The sequence below is a fragment of the Ischnura elegans genome, chromosome 6, assembly GCF_921293095.1.
Source record: "Ischnura elegans chromosome 6, ioIscEleg1.1, whole genome shotgun sequence".
NCBI lineage: Eukaryota > Metazoa > Arthropoda > Insecta > Odonata > Coenagrionidae > Ischnura > Ischnura elegans.
The window spans coordinates 57,838,774-57,863,492 of record NC_060251.1 but is presented as its reverse complement, the minus strand read 5'-3'; the positions used below and the strand labels follow the sequence as shown (position 1 = coordinate 57,863,492).

Below are 24,719 nucleotides of genomic sequence, written 5' to 3'. Positions count from 1 at the left end.
TGATGTAATCTATTCCATCAACTTGCCACGAGTCATTAAAGATAAAACAATTTGTTTCCAGCTGAAATACTCCCAACAACTTACCCATGACCACTCCATAATGGAATTTTGATAACTTTGTTGGCAAGTGTAGAATAGTACAGTAGACTCTCGTTAATACGAACAACGTTGTTACGAAGTTCTCGTTATTACGAAGCAATCCGTTGGTCCCGTCGAAAGGGCCTATCCAAGCTATAGTAAAAGAAACGTTATTTTTACGAAATTACGAACCTATGTCCCGGTCCCGGCAGTTACAATATGAACTTTATTACGAAGTTGCACGCACAAGCCACGGTATTTAGGTGGATATTCACTACACTGAAGTTTCAATAATTGCGCCACGTTTAAGTTATTCTCGTTTACTGTGCCTAAGAGTGTCAATTATGGTTCTTTATTCAGTTTACACGCAACATCATATAACTAGCTTCATTCCTGTGTAGTCAGGGTGCCCTACTCATAACCGTTCGTAAATAGGATGTACAGTCAGACCTCTTCCTATGCACATTCGATTTACGAATTTTCAGAGATAGGAGCATTCAAAATTTTCAAATTTCAAATTTGGCGCCTTTCGATTTGGCCGATACTACGCGGTGTGGCGCTGAGAAACTCTCACTGTGATCATGATCTGAATAAGGTATCAATGAAAATGGTGTGAATTTAGGAACTGTTCAACGTTTCGCCCGTTCTTCGCCACCGCGGGGAGCTATTTTTTCGGCTCCGAATGCATCGCAGGCCCCGCTAGATCAGTTCGCCACAAGCGTGAGTAAGCGCATACGTGTGATGCAGTGTTGCATCCCGCAGGATAACCTTACTCTGCGATAAATTACATACAGTCCGGCTGGCGAGGGTTGTCCGATTACGGCACAACGGATGGATTACGGCGTCGTCCCTTCCGGATCTTTTCTTCACGGAACACTTTGTAAGCGTTTCCCTTTCTTACCTGGCAGCCTTGCCCCCTCCCCGGACCTAGACCATTTGGTCTGTAATTGGACAACTCTCGGTGGCCGGACTGTAATTTTATCAACCTAGGAACAAGGTCTTGGGACGCATCGAGTTTGAATATCGGAGTTCATGTATTCGGGAAGATATCAACCCTCGATTGCGTCATGGCGCAGTCTTCTGTTGAAAAACTGAAACGCATTTTCCTGTTTATATTTATTTCCGCGTAATTTAATCGCGTTTATAATACACTATTCCTTTCGACGATTCCTAAAAGAAACGTTCTTACGAACTTCGTTAATACGAACCTCCGATTTTTCGGTCCCGTGAACTTCGTAATAACGAGAGTCTACTGTATACATATTTGTTAATCTTTCACTCAAAGCATAAGTATCTGAGAGCCAATTTTTTCATCAAACCTGCTTGATTGCAGCATGAAAAAAATATAACAAAGAAATTTAATTTTTGCCCTGTGGTTCCTTAAGCAGTGGACATCAGTGTTCATGGTTAAGATCATATAACATAATGGCGTTTGAATATTGATGAGTGTGGCCTTAAATAATTTCCAGCAAAACAGGAAGTCAAATATCAAGCATACATGGTACCTATTCGTTTGCCGGTAAAAGTTTGTGCCACACAGTACATAATTGGCATTCAACTCATTCTGGCACCTTACTAGAAGTGAACATACAACGGTTGTTCAGAAAGTAGTTTCTTTTCAGGGATAAAAAAAATTACTCAAATCTGTTTTACACTGTACATAATTCATTCTTCCAACACATATCTTAAATTACTTTTATATGTAATCGCCACTGAAATTTAGACTCTCATTACACATTAGTTCAAGTTTTCAAATATCTCATGTACAAACGAAAACTCTACTGCCAGTGGTTGTAGCAAACCATTGACTCCCTCACTCATAAAAAATATGTTCCTAGACATATTTTAAGTTTTGAGACAAATTGAAATAGTTTTGGACCAAATCAGAACTGTGGAGTGAATGGTTGAAAACATTCACTTTGATTCTGACTAAAATCTATTGAGAGGCATGCTGCAAGGTGCGACCAGTGAGGACATGGCAGGATGAACTCATGAGCCTCAGTTTTCGACTGTATATTCTTGATCATCCACTCTACTTGCTAATTCGATGCCAAACCATTGATTTCGTTCGCCGACATAAAAAAAATGGCTGGGAAATCAGCAATTCTTAAGAGGTGATCGTGATGCAAGCTACGGAGCAGAACTATTATTTTAAAACTTGTCCTCGGGGATTAAAAAAGCCAAGTATATGTGACCGTAATGTAGAATAATAATTTAAATTATGTTCTAGAAAGTATATTTAAGAAAAATACATGAGTTTATTTAAATCCCAGGGGCCTTTTTCCTGTGTACCAGCTTTGTTTACCTTCACTGATTATAGATGTAATGAAATCAAATACAAGATTTAACAAAATGTCAGGCACAGCATTGGTGCTGGCACCTGCAAGAACAGCCAGCCTTGAACTCAGCAAGTCAAAAGCCACTGCCAGCACAGGCAGTCAATTTCAATGTTTTTAATGTACACTTTCACACACACAACAGCTTTGATAGTGACAAAGATAAGGTTTTATATTAAGATAATACCTCTCTCATATTGCGTCAGAAATCATAACCTATAAGCAGTGTCAGAGCAGGTACATTGTGTAAATGTATGGTCGATCAATTGGGAAATTCATGAATAACTGACAAACTTACTCGTTAGAAGATCAACATTTGAAGATTTGAGATCTGAAGAATTTGTCAACTTTTTCATGGCAGAATTCCAGATAATGGAGTTCCTTTTTACTTTCTGAAATCAATTTAGTCCTCCATCCTCAAGGAACTACATCTCTCTTAGTGCAATCCTCTTATATTTCCCTTTTATTTCCATCTCTTCATTCCCAGTCATTGTAGGCCCACATTCTGAATCGTCCAGTTGCCAAAATCAATTTAGTATTAAGGAATAATTTCTACCACATTAAAATATCCCCAATCCATGAAAAGGCATTTTCCATCAATCTATTCCCATTTCATAATGAATTTACACATTAAATAGAAAAATATGACACTAGGACAATATCTAACCCATGAAATACAGATAAGCTGGAACATTTAATGAAAACAACTGAAAAAATTTACATTTCAATGTAAATAATAAACAATAGTTATGTACAATGTAATAAAATGGAATGCACCACATAATATGGTACTTTATATCAAAAGTTCAACCATATGCATAGAAAAGTATGCAAATGAGGCCCAGCTGACTGAAGTCACATTTCTTCCATTCTGCTCAGGGCACGTTTCAGATCTACAAAAAGGGAATTAAAAATAGCAAATAAGAAAATATAATATGAAACCCTTGAAGTTATTTATAAAGCAAGACTGAGTGCGTTACTTTTCAAAGTACACACATAAATTTTAACTTCAGCATTAGAAATAGCAAATTTTTGAGACATGATATTAAAATACATTTTGACATGGAGAGCTTTAAATTACAAAATTATACAACATCAAAATCTTTGAAGGAATCTAATGACTACTCATTAAATAAGAGGTTGTTTAAGCCAGCTTTAAGAACAAGTTTTCAGTGGAATTAAAAATAATTATACACATCAAAATTCATTTTTGATAACTACTGTAGTTAATGAAAAATTAATCACTATGTATTTCAAAAACAGAACAGGGATGAGGATCAACTGCTATATGGAAATGTGTAATCTGTTAGCTGTATGATGGTACTATTTTGTGTTTTTACTGTGCAGTATTACCAGTTCAGTTGTCTTTTGTTTTTTCATGCAATAAAGGTCATTGTGCTCTGTGTTATCGTATGAACCACTTGTCTTTTTCTGTCTCTGCTGGTCCCCAAAATCTAATGTCATGGTTGGACCAGGACATTTGATTACTATTACAGTTAAATATAATTTTCTTACATTTTTCAGTATACAATGTACTTCCATGCCTTAAAAGAGTTATTAATTCGATATAACTATTCAGAATACATAATTATGATTTATGAGCAAACTATGAAATACATAAATGATCACTGCATGAAACAAGCGACTTTTCACCCAGTCACAAGCATGGGTGAAAATTTTTATACACCAAGAATGAAGTTTGCCAGAAAAAATTCTGTTTTTATTTATTTTTTAATGGCAAAATTCATCCTTGGGGTACATAAATAATGCGGATATAAATGTAAAACCATACCTTGTATTAAAGTAGGCACAATTAGAGGAGTCAATATGATTTCATGGCTTGTGACAGCATCTGTTGGCCCATCCCAAGTGACTGGTCCTTTGACTTTAAGCTTCAGCCTCTGTCCTCCATTTATGTCCGTGTTCATCTCCCCAATCCGTTCCGAGGGACCCCACTCAGCAGACTCCAAGTGATTCACTACAATCCACCAAGATACATGTCATCATATGCCATCATGCAGGACTTCAATCAATGTGAGTAAATTCCATAACTCTTATAATTAAATACCAAGCATGACTGGCACTCAATCAAAAGATCGAGATGGAAAAAAGTCTGAATTTCATTGACCAATTCTTTAGTTCGTAGTTTAGTAAATTCTTAGGTTTTCGGACATGAGGAAACCGAAAATAACACTTTTATTTACGAAAATTTAACAGTTGACCCTGTGAGGTCACAGTAAAGGTCATAGGAGTGGCAAAAAGAATGACATACCAACAAATGTGGCGATCGATGGGTTTTAAAGGGTGCCCAAGTCATTGGTATTGTCCAAATACCCGTCTTATCCACTAATTGACCTCCAAGGCTAATACAAAGGTCAAAGGTCATAGAGTAAAACGTTGGGCCATCATGACAACCAACGTGTGGAACCATAGGTTTTAAAGGGTGCCCAAGTCAGGTTTGCAGTTCATGGATCCGTATTGTTGAGTTTTTGACCTCCAAAGGTCATAATGGGGGTCAGAGTTCGTAGAGCTAAACGGGCCATGTATATGTGCCATGTTTATAGATACTCACGCCTAAGGCTGGTCTCCCTGAAGTGCTTGCGCAGTTGGTTGGCGCCGCCGGCGGCCGCTTTGGCGATGGCCTTGGCCAGCTCCCGAGGCAGCCCCAGCTGAGTCAGCTCAAGCACCATGGCCTCCTCGCCTTCGCCCCGCTCGCCGCCCGCCAGCACGCCGTGCCGCACTGCGCCGCGGATCACGAACGACAGCGCTGCCACCGCACCCTCCCGATCGCCCTCGTCTGAAATCGGGCACGGATAATAAAGGACCTCAATAGAGAGCTGTGCCAGCTAGAGCTTACATTGTCACTGGCATTCCTTTCAAAACCAAATAACACAGGGATTGGGCAGAGGGGCGGGCGAGTTTTAGGGAATGAATGGACGCGGTGAATTGATTACACACGGACGCCCAAAAAAGTCCTAGTGGATCTATTGCAGAAAACGACAGTGGAAAAATATTAATAGAAATCATTTATAGTCGTAATATTTACTTCAGGAACCTAGCTAATTCATTACATCCAAAATAGTTGGGAATGAGTTTAAGTTGAATATAAGCGTCAACTAATTTCTTTAGCAGAGTCGGTTTTTATTTTCGACGAGAGGGTTTAAAAATTGAATAAAATTTTTATCGAATAACGATCAAAATACAATGCATAAGATCATTATAGAATCGATATCGCCAGAGAAATACTTGATCAGCACATTATTGAAAAACTTCAAGCATATATTCTTTTAAGCACAATTACGCTTACATTTCGAAATAAAAAAGTCATGGTAATTCGCTCATCTACCAATGAGAGTGGATTAATTACTAAGGTTCCTCCGATTGAATCATACCGTAATCACTATTCTGATTTACATTTTGGTATAGACATGTATTTTAATTTCATAAAATCTTTAATACCGGCGATTTGCTCCATTTACCACGGCAACTACCGTGACTTATCTATTAATAAAACATCCACATGTTATATATCTATTCTACAACATTACATATACCTCATAACCACTTCATCCACCTTGGACATAAATTCTGCGAAAACCTTTCAACATACAACATATCATGACGGTTGGATAGAGCAAATATTGCCTTTATTTTTGGTGTCATTCATTAAATTTTTGTAATGCCTCGAGTTTGGATTTTGATTTGAGCGGTAGCCTGTGGTGTGTTTTTGATTTGTTTTGAAAAAGAATATATTTTTTGGGGCACATTTTTTACTAGTCATTGTCCAATACCCGTAGCGAAGTGTTGAGTTCGGAGCAATAAAAGTTTTTACTGCAAATGGAATTTCATATTTAATACCGACTCCATTCGACACCTAATTCGATCACCTACCAGGAAGGGTAGGTTTCCGGTTTTTACCTCACTCACACAATCTTTCCCTCTCAAAGAAGTCAGCTCCCAGCCTTTAATCCACGTCGAAACATGATAAAATGCACCAACAGAGAATACACGCCCATAATGCACGCGAGGAAGTGTGTCACATCTCCCATTTCCATACACGATGGATGCATCCTTTCCACCCAAAACCAGGAAACTCTCCCATCCTCATGCAAACGTGCGAGTGCGTACGCGAACTTCCCTTTGTTCGACACACAACTCCGCCATCGAAAATGTAGTCCACACGCACACGCGGTGGGATTGAAGGATTAGATGCGTGCCCAAAAAAAATACATAAATAAACACACTCGAGAACGGGGGGCTCGTATTGCGAATTGGACTGATCTCGAATGCATAAGGCTTTTTTGCTTTATGGCGCGTCGGCGGTGAGTTCAGAATACGGGACGAATTGTACGGGGGTGCGGCGGGAAGGCGGTCTACTCACCGTATTTGGCGTCTGCCGTAAGCTTCTTAACCGCTTCGTACTGCGAATAGAAAGAGATGGGAGGCGGAGGTAGGGAGGGGGGTTAAGGTGTGCGGGAAATGGCGTGGATGTCGCGGGAGGAAGTTGAGTAATGGGCAAAGGTCATGTGGAAAGCCACCGCGGTGGGAAATGACAGAAATGGGTGGGAAGGAAGTTGGAGATGGGCAATGGAGAGGTAAAAATTAGACAGGAGAAATAAAAAAGTAATACATACAAATTACACTTGGTGTCTAATTAGTATTAGTACACTTAAAACACGGATATAGATGAATTCCACAAAGAAAAGTCCTCTGCGATGGAGATTTAATCTTTGAGCTTCAATTCAATACGATTGCGCAATCTCACCTATGGTGAAATTAAATTTTCCAGACAATTATAATTGCACATTTTCGTCCAACCTTAATTATTTCATGTCCTTATGAATCCACAGTATTAAATAAAATGTCAAAAATGCAGGATACCAAAGAAAAACCGTTTTCATGGTAACTAAAAAGTAGGGATGGTCGTATCGGATATTTCGGATCGAAATATCCGCGGATATTGCCCTTCATCGGATACATCGGATCCAAAGTCGCGGAAGACATCGGATCTGGATCCGAAATTTTAAATAATAGCTTCAGTGAATGCAACACCCCATAAGGGTGGAAAGAGTTCCGATTCTCTATTCGAATGTGCCGTCGCATGCGATTCTTGTCCCACGCCACTGGTCAGTGGTTTATCCGAAGATTTTTCATATTTTCATTTCCAAACCCAAGCGTAACAGTTTAGGTCCTGAGCATGTAAAGATGTTAAAAAAAAAACAAATTGAAAATTTATAAAAATATTAAAATGTGTGTGAAAATCTAAAAAGCATTCCATCGATTGTACGTACCCAGAGTAAACTTGATTAATTACTTCGTTTAATTGCAGGAATTTGAAAATGCATTTGGATCCGAAAATATCCGATCCGTAGATCCGGCTCCGAAAATCAAGGATCCGATCCGAATCCGGATCCGAAAAAAATCCTGGATCCGTCCATCCCTACTTAAAAGTGTATTAAAAAAGTTTGCGTTGCAACAGCTCAGTACCTAAGCAGTTGCGACCCCATTTTAAGGACAAAAATACTTAAAATTATCTGCTCTACCACCTCCTGAAGTGCTGCAGATTCCTCCTGAAACACCCAGTATCTAATCTCTCGTGTCACGGTTTTTTGTTTCCGAACTCCTCCGAAACGGCTAGACCGATTCCTATGAAATTTGGTGCGTATGTTCATTAGGCCATAGAATATGCTGTAAACTATTTTTAATTCTTCTCCATTCTCAACTTTACCTGGCATACTCTCGCGTGGGTAAACCATCCAGTTTGTTTGTGCTGTCTAAAGATGGACTCACTAAAAATATCGTACACTTCATTGCACTAAGAGACTGATAATGTTTCTATTTTTAACGGTCATAATTAATGATATAGATGCAATTTGAAATTTATTGATAAAGACAATGAAAGTAAAATGAATTCAGAAATAAATGTTTGTTGTTTCATTACTTTTATAGGTGGTCATCGTTCAAGCGCGCCATTTCTCTTTCAGTCGTATACCACATCCCCACGCACTTATAATAAGTCAGTTATTTTTTATTTGAATACCAAAATATTGACTAGAAATAATTTATACGGCATAACCAAGTTTGCCGGGTCATCTAGTATCTACATAATAATAAGTTACCCTTACGCATAGTGTGATCGCACAACCACAGCAAGCAAGGTGTTTAGAGGTCACCACGTACAGGCATTCAGAGGAAAATAATCGAATGTAGAAAAGCGGGTGAGAAGGACGATGGTTGAAAACGCAGTCGTGTTGAGGGGCGGAGAATGGGGCCAGCGACGTGGCTAGCATGGGCAGGGAGGCAAAGGTAAAGAAGTCGTAAGGATCAACGAAGTAAAGGCGTTGCGTTCCAGGAATATGAATTCAAAACGCAATGTTCGGTGGATAAGCTTTGAAAAGGGCACAGACCTCCAAACAGCAACCTCTTTAAATGTCATTCCACTATACATTCTCATTTTGAATATATTGCGAGAAAGGAGATCGGAAAGGTAACAAATATGAGATACCAACATGCAGATCAAGAGTCCAATTCACCTCCAGTTTCATATTGAACCCACGCACGTTTGAAGCAGAACCATGCATTTTAGCCTGTTCAAAGTACAGCCTTAAGTTCAGGGTGAAGATGGAGCTAACGACGGACAATAATTTAATTTTCTGATAGTAAAATAATACAGCCATTTTCTTTCCAAAAAGTCATTATGATTTATTTAGTTGAAATGAAAAAGGGAAAAATGCCTATGGAGAGGAATCAGCAACAAACTGAATTGAAGTAGTCACGAATACATAGAGTCCTTCACAATGCGACGAATTGTTAAATAAAATTTAAAAAAAGATAAAAGAAAATACGTTTTTTCAAAAAAAAAAAAGTAAAAATTGCACCAAAAGTTAAGAATAAGCTTTTCATCACTCGGAGCGTGGGTGCTAATTAGGTTTGTTATAAATGAGTGCAGAAGAGCGTGATGGGTGAGTTAGAATTGGCACTCATCCTTAAATGCTCCGAGGGATGAAAAATGTATTTCTTACAATTATACTGTTTTTGGAATGCGTGTGTATCTTCGAACTATTCGTTTTATTTTTATTATCTACTTTTTGGTGGTGAATGATGTTATCGACTTTGTTACTCGCTTACTTTTTGGCATTAAATCTGAAAATATTGAGCCTTAAAATAATCGTAATTAGTATTGTGTTAACTAATACATAACTGTGAAACATAAGAGAGTTAAAATTTGAAAAATAAAATTTCAGAATGAACAGACCTATTTTTCCATAAGGAAATTCAGTTAATTATTTAGAGCACAAAAATATTGAACCTTACAACAATCGTAATTAGTATTGTTTTAAATAATACCTGATTGTGAATTATAAGAAAGTTAAAATTTGAAAAAAATTCAGAATGAACTGGACTATTTTTCCAGAAGGAAATTTAGTTAAAGAGCACAACGGAAAAAACTTTTAAATGCCCGATTATTGAATATTGTATTGCAAACAAAAGCAACCAATTGTGCAAAATTGCAAGCCGAGATCCGACAGTGGGAAGTGGCTAAAAATCAATTATAAGATTCCGTCGATCAAACAAACAAAAAGACGAATCAAGTTAAGGATAAGAGTGTAGAAATTGAATTTTGAGTAGTTACGAACATTAAGATTAGTCATCGAGACGAAAAAATGAACTTAAATTTCATCACATCGCACCGTTTCGAGCAACTTCCGACTGATGCCAAACATCATCCATAAGCATTTCCGACGGAAATACAGATCTGATAAGAAATATTTGGTGGAAAAACCTCGGAACGGAAGCTATTAAAAGAATCATCCGCAAGTGCCTATGGAAATAAATCACAAGAGATCGTTCGCCTCATCCTCGACTCGAAAACGAAAGTTGAATCAAGTGCTCTATGATAAATATAAGTCAACCCAATTCGGCATGGTATTCATTTAAGTCCTTTGTTACTCGAGAAAAAATCGTATTCATATACGTTGCTAACCATGCGATGGGAAATCCACCTATTTCTGAATCACACCGTCATTCCCACAATAACTCTTTCCATCACTTTTGGTACTCAAAATTGTTATTCAAGTAACTGCCAAGTGTGGCGTTAACCGTAGTAGAAGTGGTCTTTTTTTGTTAACAATCGTCCCGTATGCGCTAAATGTGTGTTTGATGCGATTTATTGACTCGGTTACATATTACTGACGCGCATTTATTCGTGACAAGTGAATATCGATGACTGATAGCACCACGAGTGGCGATTTTGAAATCTGTTTTCAATGCACGCGGAGCGACAACAATTCTAGCGGCAGACTTAAGAATCCTCTAATCTAATATTGGGGCACTTTTCCATCGCTTACTCTACCACTTTCCTTATTTACAACTGTCATTCAATTAGAAGCCAAGCGTGACGTTACAATCGCTGTTAGCGGCCTAACTTTCTCATTGTCTGTAGGACGGGGCCACCTATGGTTTCAGCAACGGAAAAAGGGAGTAGTGGAAAAAGGGATGGGATTTTCATCCCTCGTGCCATCGCGGAAAATGATCGCGAGAAACAGTCATTTTTGCCATTCAGCGATCGCTGGAGCTGTCCTTGGAAGGGATGGAAAAAAAATTGTTGTGTGATTCAGGCTTAAGACAAACCTTGTGAGGCGCGGGCCTTGACATTTGGTCATCCGCGAGGTGTGGGTGGGAAGACGCCGCAAATCTAGCTCGAGTGCGGGAGAAACGAGAATCCTCCCGCGCTTTTAGCACTGCGTCAATTGCCGCCTATTTGACCGTGACGCTTGGCCCGCGAGCCTAGCCTCCCTCTCCCACTACCTCCTCACCCACCCATCGTAGACCTCGCATTGACCACTCCCTTTGATTCCTTGCTCCTCTCTCCCCATCTTTTCTGACTGGCAGAAACCATTTCGTTCCCTGACAGCATCCCCCTCCATCCCTTCCCTTATTGACCCCTCACCCCCCACTCTCCGATTGATCCTTCCAAGTCCTTAGGGTCCACTCAAGGCATTACGTCAGGCGTTTTGTGGAGACATGGGGTTGGAATCTCCTTACGTTACTCTCCGGAACAAATCGAAAAGTTTATTTTTTTATCTTTAGCTTATTGGGCAAAAATTACGTTTTCAATCGATGAAAATCTTCATAGGTAGATTGCCTACAAAAGTAAGATATACTAGATTATGTGTCATACATAGCGTACATTAAGTATAGTCCATGCTAGTGGAAGTAAATTTTAGGGCCCTGTGCACTGGCAACTTTCATAAAGCAACTATTTAGTTGCTTTGAGGAAGTTCCAATGAAACACTGTACGGCATTGACTGTGGCCTCGCGCACGGGCGACTTTTTAGTTGCCGCAAGTATATAATTGCGACCGGACCCATTCCGAGGGTGAGTAAACTGTTGCCGACTGGAATAGACCGCGTGGGTTTTTAGCAACTAAATAGTTGTCGAAAAAGTTGTCAGTGCGCGGTGGTCCTTAATCCTCTGGTTCATGCTGGTGATAACCCCCTGCAAAACACCTATGGAGTTTTGCAGAGTAATATGTAGTCGTAGATGTAATCTACTGATAAAAAATCTTTAATTATCAAAGTTATGACCCAATGAAATTTTTGGAGAATAGGCACTTCATTATGTACATCTTTTATCATGTCTCTACTCAAGAGCTGCCAGCAATTAATGCATATGCCGTGTTTCTTTTGATGTATTGACTGGATTTGTTGTCTGCTGATAATATTGAAACAGACGTAGCTAGTTAAAATTGATTTGACTACACAATTAGGACCATAACCGCGTGGTAGCCCAATGGTTGGTTGATTTAGTGAAGGGTCCGGGGTTCATATCACAAGTGAAGTCCTCTGATTCCCCGAAACAATTATCGATGTGGGAGGTGGCCCAGGGAAAGGAACTTCCCTCCTTTCCCTGAATACGTAAAATACATAGGTACGCTATTGGCTTAGTCTGGGATAATTCTACCCTCACATATCCATACTAATATTCGGGTTGAATGAGTGATCATACATTATACATAAGGTTTACTGGGAAGGGAGCGGAATGAAGAATATTTCGTTGTCTCGTTAATTTGGGTCTTGAAGTATTTAAATGAAAATTTTGCAAATGTTTCGGTATATTGAGACACTTTCCTCGGGGCTATGAATGAATACGAGTACATATTAATTATTAATTTGGTACGCAAAGGCATAAAATGTTGTCACAATATTTTGAAAAATAATAAAATAAAAATAAAAAGAATTCTGCTGTAAATTAATTAAAAATAAGAGACTAGAATTTTGACAAACCTTTTTTTACTATTAATTGAATTTGTTTATTGATGGAAAATAAGTGAATACAGTTCATAGTTACCTATCAATTTTGATTAATTAAGTAATGATAAATTTTGCTAAAATTGTCGATGTATGATTCAATTTTACAACTTTTTTTTGTTTTTACAAATATGTATCGTTTCATGAACATAGAGGTCATAAGAAAGAAAAAAAAATCAATTTCGTTGTCTTATATTGGTGATTGAGGAGGGGTTGATAAATGCCTTAAATCACCTGGAGTAATTTTTAAACAACCAGTAATGTTCTTCTCATCGCCCACCTTTCATTCCACGCTGTTTTAAGTTCCTTCTTCCATCACTTACGTCACGGCTTCCCTTCCTCCTCCTTATCCCGCCTTTGCTTTAAGCGCTACCTACCTACTTCTGAAATTCACCAATAACTAGGAAATCCATGATTGCCTTGACGCCATGACTTCAAACGACATATTCAGTCGTCAAACCGCGTAAGATCAATTTTCGACTCCGATATTGATCATCGAAAGGCTACGCATGCGCAGAAATAAATCAGATTGTAGGGTTGATTCGATGTTTACGTCGTAACTGAAAGACAGTATTTGGTAACAGAACGTTATGGATTTATTCGCCAATTTTATTTTCTGCCTGTTGCGGTACAGTTTAATAAAAAAATATTTACGTATTTTTCTGTTTCTTAATTCCGTCGCCTTCTTCTCGAGTTCTTCCTGGCAAAAAATTGGTGGCTTTGATATCATTTACACCTATTAATTTTTTACACGAATTCGGTTGGCAATAAGCATTTTTTTCAATTATACAGCTAAACATGTAAAAACGGAGTTTTTAAAAGGCTACAAACATACAAAGCAAATGACATTTAATAAAGGGTACTTCTCCTTTTTGAGCCTAAATTAAAGTTCGGCCCAATCCACTGCGCGGATACAATTTAGAACCTCATCTGATCGCAGTGATGATCATCGATACATGGCCAAATTTCCTTGGAAAAGATAGAATTCCCGTCATTGTAATGTGTTTTTTAACCCTTTATAATCGCTCCGCACGGATGAAAATTTTCCCCATTTCGCGGCCACAAATCAGATATAGAGATTAGGCGATACGACCTTGCGCTCGCACATAGCGCGCTAAAGATAAGATTTTATGGCCTGCGAACCGGAAAAACGTTTCCTGGAAAGGATTAACAACATATTGAGACCTTTTTTAAAAAGATTTCGCCGATTGCTAATCGCTTCCCAGAGGGCGACGTGGATTACGCAACGAAACCAAATGGAGAACAAGGCTTCGGAAATTTTGAAACTGGGAATGGTGGGGTTAGGGTTAAACAAAATTTCCGGGTACTTTCTACTCGATGATTGGTTCGATAGGTAAGAGGACAGCTCACATCTCACTAAGCCACTGGCAGGCAAAATTTATAAATACGGGATATGAAGGCTGGATTCTTCCCTTAGATCCCGGCGATTTCCTACACCGTTTAATTTTCTATAGTCTAGCGCGCAGCCTCCGAGTCTCCAGCGGCCCCCAGCCTAATTCGCTTAACATCTGGGTTACGCTGTCTGTACGCCCGTAGCAGTTTTTACTGCCTCTTGGCAGGACCATCTGAATCAAAAAGGACTACAAGAAGCTTATGTCAAACAAAAGTCGGTGAGAAATGTATGATCACGGCTGTGCTCAAGGAATGCGATGATTTCAAAGAGGAATAAAAAAAGCTCGACATTTTTTTTAAGGTCATCGGAGTCTTGAAAATCCTGAGACTCAATTCACGGATAAAGTAAGAAGGAAGGAGAAAAGATGACGAGTAAGAATGTTTTATCCAAATTTTATGACGCTCCTATAGAGCTGTTAATCTATGAGAAGCCAATCACTCACTTTTGGCAAACTATTAGGCTTCCAAAGTAGAGACTCTCAAAATCTCTACCTTTTTGTTTTTCATATTTTTTTCTGAAAATTCTTTTCACGCCCAATCTGCCTCTAACTCCACACCCCAAGAGTAGCTAATGAGGAGATTTATGAGGCTCTTATCCCCGCCCCTTCTCTTGAACGACTCCAGAGGGAGAATAGGGAGATAAAGCCGATGGAGGAAAAGGAAGGTATATCCTATATCACGTATAATTCCAGCAGATACCTCTACGAACAAAAATGGATCCAAGAAAAAATTCACATCTTTAAAAAAGCTCTGTTTTCTGGTTTAACTAAGACATCGCTTGATATTTCCTGCCATTGAAATGGTAGCATACTGGATAGTTACAGCCAAAAAGCAGAAAAACAGCGATGGTGCCACTTGTCTCTGAAAAAATAGAGGTAGATGACATCATAATACTTTTACTAAAACGCCCACATTGACAGTAATTTTTCGCCTGAGCACCAAATGTTGCGAAAAGACAATGTTTGATTTGCCTAAGGAATAGAAAACTTTCAAAAAGGCTGATTTTTCGGTCTTCCTGGGTAGTTTCAACATCGATAAATGAATAATCCACTGAAATGAAATATTACAGAAATTTTACCACAACTAACCGTTGGCATCGCGTTTGATGAATATAAAATCAGTTCTTCATAAACTAAACCATTCATTTTCATAAAATACCTTTCTTTAATTTAATGAAGCAACTAAAATATAATTCCATGCTTATTGTTTATGATAAGGGTTTGTTTACGAAGAACGATGCTAAAAATTATTTTTTCTAAAACTCCTCATGTATTCTCACGCATATTATAAAAAGAGACTCAAGAAGGACTACAGCAGAAGCCATATAAACGAGAAAAAGAGAGCACTTTCAGGGTAATATCAAGAATATTCTAGAATACAACCCACTACAGATTGACATAAGGACCACGAAATTGGGATAGAGTCCTCGAGGAAATACAAGAGGTATTTACATACGCCAGACCAAATGGCATGGAACTAACACAGACACATTGACATGGAGTAATTGGTAAGAGAGACGCTGGATGGCAGAGCTTCGATTCAATTTATTTTCGGGTTGCATTACTCCATGGTAGATACGTTTTATTTCAACACTGACGAGATTAGCCTTCATTAATAGCAATATATGGATTCGACTGCGACGTACGAAAATTGGATCCTAATTTGGCGCATGGATCGAGGGTGATAAACACTAAAACACTAAACTAAACAAAAAATTGAATTTTATTCTGGAATGATAGTTTCTTTTTATTACATTAGTTTCAGCCGCAGCTAAAACATCATTCCACACGAAATGAAAACCCGTAAAAAAATTAGCATCGGATAGGATTAACAAGAGGTGGCTGTTATTTAAATTTATTGATTCAATGCTTAATTAAATTCATTGATTTAGATTAACAAATCAACCCTTAATTTAAAATTAAAATAACGATACACCCACTATTAGTATACACTGTAATACTATACAATACACTATCATTTCAGAGCATTTTCTGTATTTAATTGTGACTCATTACGAAAATTATAACCTAATTAAGCAACGAAATTGAGGAAAATAAAAATAAAACCCTGTTTTCAACTACAATGACTTCAATTTATGATCAAATTCCCTATTAAGGTTATGAGTTATAAGCAGTATTTACCCCACCTGTTAACCTCTTACGATTGGTTCAACGACTGCTCAGACACGAAAGATATGAATTTTATGTATTTAATTTCATAAATGTACACCACTAATTTTAATTTGCAAATTTTTGCAATACTCATAACATGCCCTGACCCATTACTTCTCATTCAAGAGCGAGTGCTAATCTTTCTCACGACAAATTACGAAAATTGTACCTTGAGTACTCTCTTTTACTCTACATAACAATTATTTTAGGGAAGGGTCAACAAAAAATATCATTCTACGCTCATTTTAGGCGATGAAGGACTTTTTAAGTAGTGCACTACACAAAAACATCCCTATCTTTCAACAACTGCCCTTACAATTAAGAGATGAATTTTATGTACTTAATAACGTAAAGATATTTCACAAATATTTGCTAACAATGGTCTTAAAAAATACCCCTGTACCATTACCTCTCAAGCCATAACCAGCACTGACCTTTCTCACGACAAAGTACGAAAATTGTACCATTAGTTGCGCTCTTTTACTCTACTTAACATTTATTTAAGAGAAGGTTCAACGAAAAATATCATTCTACGCTTATTTTAGCCGATTAAGGGCTTGTTCAAGTAGTGCACTATAAAAAATAAATTTCCCGAACAACCCCGCGGTCCCTTGATGACTCTTCCCTCAAATGAGAAACGCCCACGAGTCGTAACGAGCCAGGAATGCAGCTTCTTGAAGACCATTCATCAAGAAGCCTCCCTGCTCCGCCCACTTCGCCCGGCGATCGCCGCTGGGTCAAGGGACGAAGTGTTCGAGGGAAATTTCGAGGGGAGAAAGCAGCAACGGGTGAAATGAGAAATGAAGAGACGACGAAAAAAAAGGTATTAGGCAAAGAGGGGACACATCTTCAAGGATGCAAGTTTCGACCCGACGACGAGCTCGCCGCGAAACGAGGCCGGAGCAATCCCGTGAAGAAGGTGTAGGACTCGTTCGCAACAACTTAACTTGACGTAAAAGCCTGTTTATACAAAAAAATTAGCAATAATTGGATCCTATTTTGGCGTAGGGATCGAGGAGGGTGATAAACACTATAATAAGGTATCCGGACTGATATTTCTGATAAAATAAGGTACTGCCATTCATCCTTAATCTTCTACTTTACGATTTCCATACGGTTTGCGCCTTGATTGAGGGATTTCGTAACTACTAATTCTGATTAATAACTAATAATAAATTCTAATCTAATTAGTCAAGTTATGCCACGCTAAGTTGTTGCGAACGGGGCTTAAAGACTGGTTCACAACAGCTGTACTTGGGATAACTATGGAGTTGAAAATATAACAAGAAGCACTTAGCGAAATGTTCCTGTGTCCATACATCAATGAGGGCGATCATAGATAAAGTAAGCGTGGCACCTGGTGAGTTAGCACGATAATTAGCGTTGGGTTCGGTCGATTTTGAATCAATGGGAAAATAGGCATGAAATGCTGGGATCGCGCCGTGTTAATGTCATTTGTTTGAGTGTTCCATGAGCTCACGAATAGAGGATCCTCAAGTTGGCCTCTAAAAGTGTTGTCACCCAATGCGCATTTAAATCTTTAAATGGGTTTACAAAATTCGCCGCTCATGTCGCTGACGGACAAATTGATCCGAGTTTCACGGGGAAATAAGATATAATTAGGGCTATTAATCAAAACTTATATACATGATGATGTGATTTATCAAATTCATAACTCTTCATTACCACTCCTCGCATTTGCAAAGACCATACTACAAAATATTGGAAAAAAGTGAATCGCATTGCACTCATCACCTTGCCGCGGACATAGTTGAAAACTGGATGGCAATCACCAGGTCTACAAAGTAAAACGTTGATTTCCTCATCTATCAATGACTATAAAATTGGTTCCTCATCGATACTTCATCAAATATGAGGTTGGGAAAAAAGTGAAATAAGGCGTACCGTTGCTAAATGTGGAATAGTTTCAAGATAAACGAAGACGACGGGATGAAAATACCTACTAAACCACTGAGTATACACAAGGATAAAATAAAGAGTACATTGTCATAATAGCATAGAAGTATGCATTAGAAGAACATAAAAGCAATAGAGTACATAAATAATGAATATAATTGACAATTATGGACTAAAAAAAGGTGGGAAAATAGTATTATTCGGGACCGGCGAATCGCCGTCTTTGTAAGCGAATGGGTTAAAATGCGACCATAGTGGCAATAGAAATCAGCCTTCTATGAGATGGAATTAGGCCTCCTCTATGCGGTCCCCTGGCATGAGCTTTTCTGCCGTGTTTTGTCAAGTAAAACCGTGAATTATGGAAGAGGACACATCGAAACGAAAAATGAAGGTGAATATAATATGGAAATGAGAAATGGAGAGAGGAAGGTAAAGGTAAGATTAGGTAAAGAGGGGTCACATCTTCAAGGATGCGAGTTCGACCCGACGAAGTACCCAGCGCGAAATGAGGCCGGAGTAATTCCGTGAAGGAGGTATAGTACTCGTTCACGACAACTTAACATGACGTAACATGGCGTAAGGGCATGCTCATAGAAAAGAATAGCGATAAATCATCCGCAAGGAGCACTAAGCTTATTGGCCCAGTACCCATACATCGATGAGGGCGATCAAACATTAGGGGCGGATTTAGGGGGGTTATAGGGGGCACGACCCCCCTAAATCTATTGGTTGCGCGAGTGCTTATTTTATAGTTTTTTTCAATGCAAATTACCGCATTTCTCTCCAATGACATCCTTTCTAACTTTCCAAATTCCTCTGTTTTTGCCAGCTAGTGTACGGCCCTGGGCAATTTAAGGTAGATAGAGTGGAAACGGCTGAAGTCAAGTGATGTTCTCGAGCTACGTATTATGTACGCAAAAGAGTTGCGAAAAAAATTAAACTACATAAAACACAATTAGGAATGAAATATGAGGGCAATTTTGTAGCTCAGCACAATGAAAACGTCAAAAATGATTTTTAAAGGTATTTACTGTGGTCAACTTGACTAGTTTCAACACTGCTTCCAACCTTTGAACACATCAGTTGACGACACCTTTGACCAAATAGCTAGGAGACATATATGTATTTGTATAATTAAGGCGAAGTCGGCGTAGTGGCTTTCGTTTTGCAATGCTGGTAACAGAGATTCCCAGCCGCCTTGCCAGTTTCAGGCAGTTTTTCGCAAATATCTTTATTTTTTCATAAACTTTACTTTACCATACATATTTAGATCTTTCACCAAATTTTGCTTCTAATGAGTGCCGTTTCAACAACTTCTTGTAACAAACAGCTTCGCTACCTCGGATAAAAACCGTATTTCTCCACCAGAGCCCATGTTATATTATCCTAATTTTAGCGTCAACTATATCAAAAGCGGCTCATGGAAAACTCTTTTTCTTTGGATCATTTAAAGCGCGTCTTTCAAAGAATATGTGACCAAAGTTTCATCAAATTATTGTCACTTTTACCTAGGCGCTCCATCGTAATCCTTTCAACTGTTATACGACCATAGGCCGTTCATTTTCTTACATCAAAAGTTCAATGAAATTGATTACACAATTGATACAAGGTGTAACATTAGACAATTTTTTCTTAAAAAGGCCTCTTTATTCTTTTCAAAGTACAATTTTTTCTCGTCTCCCTCCTTCAAGATCTATTTTTTATGGCTGCCCTCTCTCACCTCCCAACAGATTCTTGGCAACTTTCCACTAGTCTTCATTGAACATAAACATCAAATCAATAACAGTATTGCGTGAACATAAACATAAAAATCAAAATTAACAACGGTCTACGATGTCATTCCTAAGGTATTTAACTTATAGGTCTAGGTGATATTAAGTTAAGATAAGCCAGGTTAAGTCATTTAGAACGGAGCATTAGGAGGGAGAAAAAGGGTAAAATAAGTCGTCACCTTGATGACGCAGAGTGTAATGAAACGTATGAGCTCCCGTGGGCGTACTTCGTCGAACAGGGGCAGCCGAAACAAAGGGAATGGAAAACGGGATAGGAATAATTCCCTCCCCCGTAATGAAGTTCTGTCATACCGGGAAGTTTGAGACACTTCGGACATTTTCATCAAGGATTCGCTGAATTTAGCGGGCCAAAATAAAGTTCCAGAAAGTGCCAAAAAAAATCTCATCGATTCAAACGAATCGGCTCTTAGCGGCAAAGAGAACAGATCATTAAAATGGTGGTTTTAAGTAATTAGTTCTATATTCCGATGAGATTTTAAGAGGATCCATCACTCCCTCACGATCATTCGTATTTAGTCTTCCTTCGGCACGAATTACTGATTAAAAGGCCGTTTTACAAGGGGCATGTCTTTGCGTCGGTTAGAACTGCATTAATTTCTCATTATGACGTGCATTTGCGTAAATGCACGGACGAATATAGAACATGGGCTATTTTGCCATCCCAAGCCCATGCATTCTCGCATGCGTTCTAGCAATTCGCCGCTTTAAGCGACGAAATGTTGACTGCGCCTTCGTACACACGAAAATTGCTCAATCACATGCCCAGTATAAAATGGCCTTTAAACTCAAGTGATGACGTTGATAATTTCTTATCGGGTCATGCCCTCCATTATTGCCTTCAGAAGCTATGATATTGAATTTTTCAGGGCGTATGTAGTAAAATTTCGTCATGATTGGCTTTTCCCTCAGGCAGAAAATGTTTCATCTGAGAAAATACCGGGGTTAAATTATCGTATTTGAGACACGTGCAAATGCTGACAATGGTTAATCCGTTTTAAAACTCGTCCCCCAAGTCCGATGACTTCGATTCGACTATCAGGGACACTGAAAAATGAACGTGGCCACTCCGAGAAGAGTAAATTAAATTTTATATGAGCATGATTCCAACACGCAGATAATAACCATTCATGCGTTATTAAATTTGTGCTTTAACTCAAGATATAGGCGTGACTTGGTGAGTGTAGATCAATACCCTAAACTAAAGCAATGCCGCATGATTGGGGTTTGGCATAGTGACTGTCATCTCATGTAATTCCAAAGTTAGGAATTATGAACTTGACACATATTCCAATTCCTCAACCTGAGCTCTAAAAGAGTACATGACCCATTTTGTGGAAATGCTCCATTGAAGGAGAGTGCGAAAGGACCGGTATGAAGAAGAGATTCTCTAGGGGAACCCTTGTATATGAGAGAAAAACAATATGTGAGTGCATTACAGGACGAACATCAAGTGAGGTCCAAGGCACAAGCGAGGCACTCCGCTGAAGATTTCGCTAGGGAGTACAAAGACAGCGGGAAGCGAAAACAACAGCCAAATACACCCAGAGCCACGCGAAGCCGCAGACTAAAGCACTCGCCTACTCCACGGTAAGTATATTTCCCTGCATCAGGCGACGAGAAAGTGCATCGCTGTGGTCAGCCAGAAATGCAAAGCAAGCCCCGGAGTAACCTTTTATGGTGACCACAGCATATAACATATCCTTCTCGACAATAAACAGTTTACTTCCCTTACTTTATTTGCATGACTATTTTTAGAAGAGGAGGGGGGAGTTTTCTTTACCCAGTCGAAAGTCTGAACCGCTAAATGATGGGTGCGTCTTACTGTTGGCTTGGATTACTCTAGTCTTCGTATTAAAACAGAAAAAAATAGCAAAATTGATTCTTAACGATTCGAATGTTATACAGGGTGCAGAAAAATGCGAAATTTTAACCCTGGGTGGCTGATTCCAGTAGGAACCAAAATTATTAATGATGTTTAGGTCAAAAACGCACATTTTTAAACTAGAGAAACTTTGAGCCAAGCGATTGCGATCTTCAGCAGGCAAAGCATCCCAAGTCATCAGTTGTCCGGAGCATCCGGCAACAGGGAGAACTCACGGCCAATCCGGGTGCTAGGCTCGGAGTTTCTGTAGTCTAAAATTGGTGCATTTTAGACCGAAAAATCATTGGTAACCTTACTTCCTACTGGCATCAACTATCCAGGGCTAAAATTTCGTTCACACTTTTTCTGCACCCTGTATATTATGATTTCATACTCAAGTGAATTCGAATGATTATGTCGGGGTGAAAACAGATAAGATATATTTGTGCCCGAGTCCTAAAATAGTTAAGATTAGACAAGCGAGTTATAAGATGGTTTTCGGAAGTAAGAGTGTAAGAGAGGTGCGACTTCTTACCTAAATTACAGCTCCCCTAATACAGGATTATTCTCTGTTCATTTTATCTTTGCGGGTGAGCTGGTGTGACTAAAACAAGCGGGGGGGGGGGGGGGGGGGGGGAGGGAAAGTTTCTCGACACGTGACTTTACCTTTGCCAATCAGCAAACAGCAAGCGTGGCCTCAGACATTCGCTCACAGACCTCCGTCGAGTTAACATCGTGAATCTGCTCGTGGAGCAGTGTTGCCAAACCTCACACCTTGCATGTGTTTAACGTCTTTAACAGTGACGTCATGGCAAAATTATCAGTGCCGGAACGCACTTTTTTTACAAGTGAAATACTAGTCTGAGTGTTCATTTATTTCAGCAAATATAGAATAAACATATCGAAAAATATTTTTGTTTTGGTTAAGAATAATATTAGAAATTTTGAGGCACCAAAATTGACGAAAGTGTTACTTTGACTAATATGTCTTTTCTTAACCAGTGCCAGAACGGCGTTCCGGCACCATGACACCCCTGGCCTTTAAGTATGCCTTTCACCAACTCTGCCTCATTCTGTGTGGTAGCTGACAATGTCATTGGCTTCTGTGAAAGGATTATCCTTAATACCTTCCAAATGAGTGGGTATATAGACTCGAGCCCAAAATACCTGCGGCCATTAATGACTCAAACGTTTCCAGTGACAAACTAAGTACATTTGGCAACGCTATGTTCACTCCTCCTCTCTCTCGCTCGGTACTAGCCCTACCTCATTTGCGAATCCTTCCGAGAGTGTCCGGGCTCTCACGAAAGCTCACTTACAAACATAAGGTGAATAGATTACAGTGAATGGCGATTCTTTAAACTTAATGCGTATTCGATGGGAAGAAATTTTGACCCCGTTAACCAAACAAAATACAGAAGAAACTGCGCTACATGTCAGAAACTGCTATGAGCGAACAGAGTGCGCTACATAGTTTTAACATGAATTAAGCATGGATCCGCTCGAGACTCAGAGGCTACGTGTTGGCTTGCAATTAGAGTAGTTGAGCAATTACGAGCACATATCCATCAGAGCGACACGAAAAACATCATTTTAGGACCTCGATGTATTTCCTGAGACAACAGATATAATAAAATACAAGAGAAAATTTTAGAAAAAGGTTTCTCCCCGTTTAATACTAATTAGACTCAAGATGCACAGCCTACAATGCCACATTATAATATTCAAGGTCAAAGAAAAAATAATTCCGAAAGAATTTAGAATTTTAACTTACATCCAAGGGTGCTCCTGCAAGTGATTTGACCACCTCCTGGCAAAGAAGCTTCATCTTCACCGACGTCTGAAAATGAGTTAAATAAAATAGAAAGAGAGCAGGATTATAACACATCAACATACAATCAAAATTAGAAGAAAGTTCATGAGATTAACTCAGGAATATTAGTAGAAATGCCTCTACCCTTCTGACAAATTGAAATCAAAATTAAGAAGGCGGCTGAAAAAGCAAATTTGGCTCTAGAATATGAGACCAAAAATACATTTTTCTCACCTTGCAGAGTTTATTCATAACTAAGGGATAAGAGATTTCAAACAATTTCTTGAACAGCACTGCTACATCTCCTCCCAACGACATTTACATTTACATTTTCTTCTTCAAGTAATATTAGGATGATAGATAGGGTGCATTAAAAATAATCATCTAAAGAGTTAATTTCATGCCTTAAAATAAGAGGAATAGTAACATTACATTCACTGACAGTCACAGTGACCTTCAAGAAGCAAGCATTCTCTTACTACAAGTTAGCTCTCCAAACGATGGAAAAAAACACTACCAAATTTGCAGTAACTTAGCCACTCTCCACTTTACATCACGTAGTTGTTTTTATTATATTTTTTTTTGAGGAATATGAGGAGAATCGATATAAAAACGATAGAAAGATGGAATTTATATAATCATAATTCTTCACACACCCATTTTTTCCTGAAAATGTTTTTTTTTAAGAAAAGACTCTCAAGCCATACAAACTGGAGTTGGCATGCAGTAAGCCACATAAATGCAGATGTAACGGAAGTTATTTTATCCTGCAAGGAATCCCTTGGCATGGGCAAGGAAAAGGTGGATTTTGAGTGATAGGCATTATAGTGTGAAAATACTCACCAGTCGTGAGAGCGAATTCATTTCGGCCAGCACCCAATCGGGGCAGTCGAGGTCTCCACAAAACCGGAATCGCTGTTGGCGTCAGGTATATCCAGGCAGAGGAGCGAAAAGAAAAGCACAGGAGAGAGGAAAACTCGATGGATTATGCAAAATTCATACAACAAAAGAGAGGAAAACAGTAGTC

At 38.8% G+C, this 24,719-nt stretch overlaps 1 protein-coding gene across 5 annotated transcripts in view; it reads right to left on the bottom strand.

Annotated features, from left to right (window-relative positions):
- Positions 1 to 3,089: 3,089 nt before the first annotated feature.
- Positions 3,090 to 24,719, bottom strand: part of LOC124160759 (COMM domain-containing protein 4) — a 91,935-nt gene continuing 70,305 nt past the window's right edge. For all 5 annotated transcript variants that reach the window (XM_046536774.1, XM_046536775.1, XM_046536772.1 and 2 more), the window contains 6 exons: positions 24,536 to 24,607; positions 23,654 to 23,719; positions 6,796 to 6,835; positions 4,987 to 5,211; positions 4,207 to 4,392; positions 3,090 to 3,307 (listed from right to left, as the gene is read on the bottom strand). In XM_046536774.1, coding sequence (XP_046392730.1) covers positions 3,270 to 3,307; positions 4,207 to 4,392; positions 4,987 to 5,211; positions 6,796 to 6,835; positions 23,654 to 23,719; positions 24,536 to 24,607 — 627 coding nt within the window. In that variant the 3' untranslated portion in view covers positions 3,090 to 3,269. The remainder of the gene's footprint in view (positions 3,308 to 4,206; positions 4,393 to 4,986; positions 5,212 to 6,795; positions 6,836 to 23,653; positions 23,720 to 24,535; positions 24,608 to 24,719) is intronic.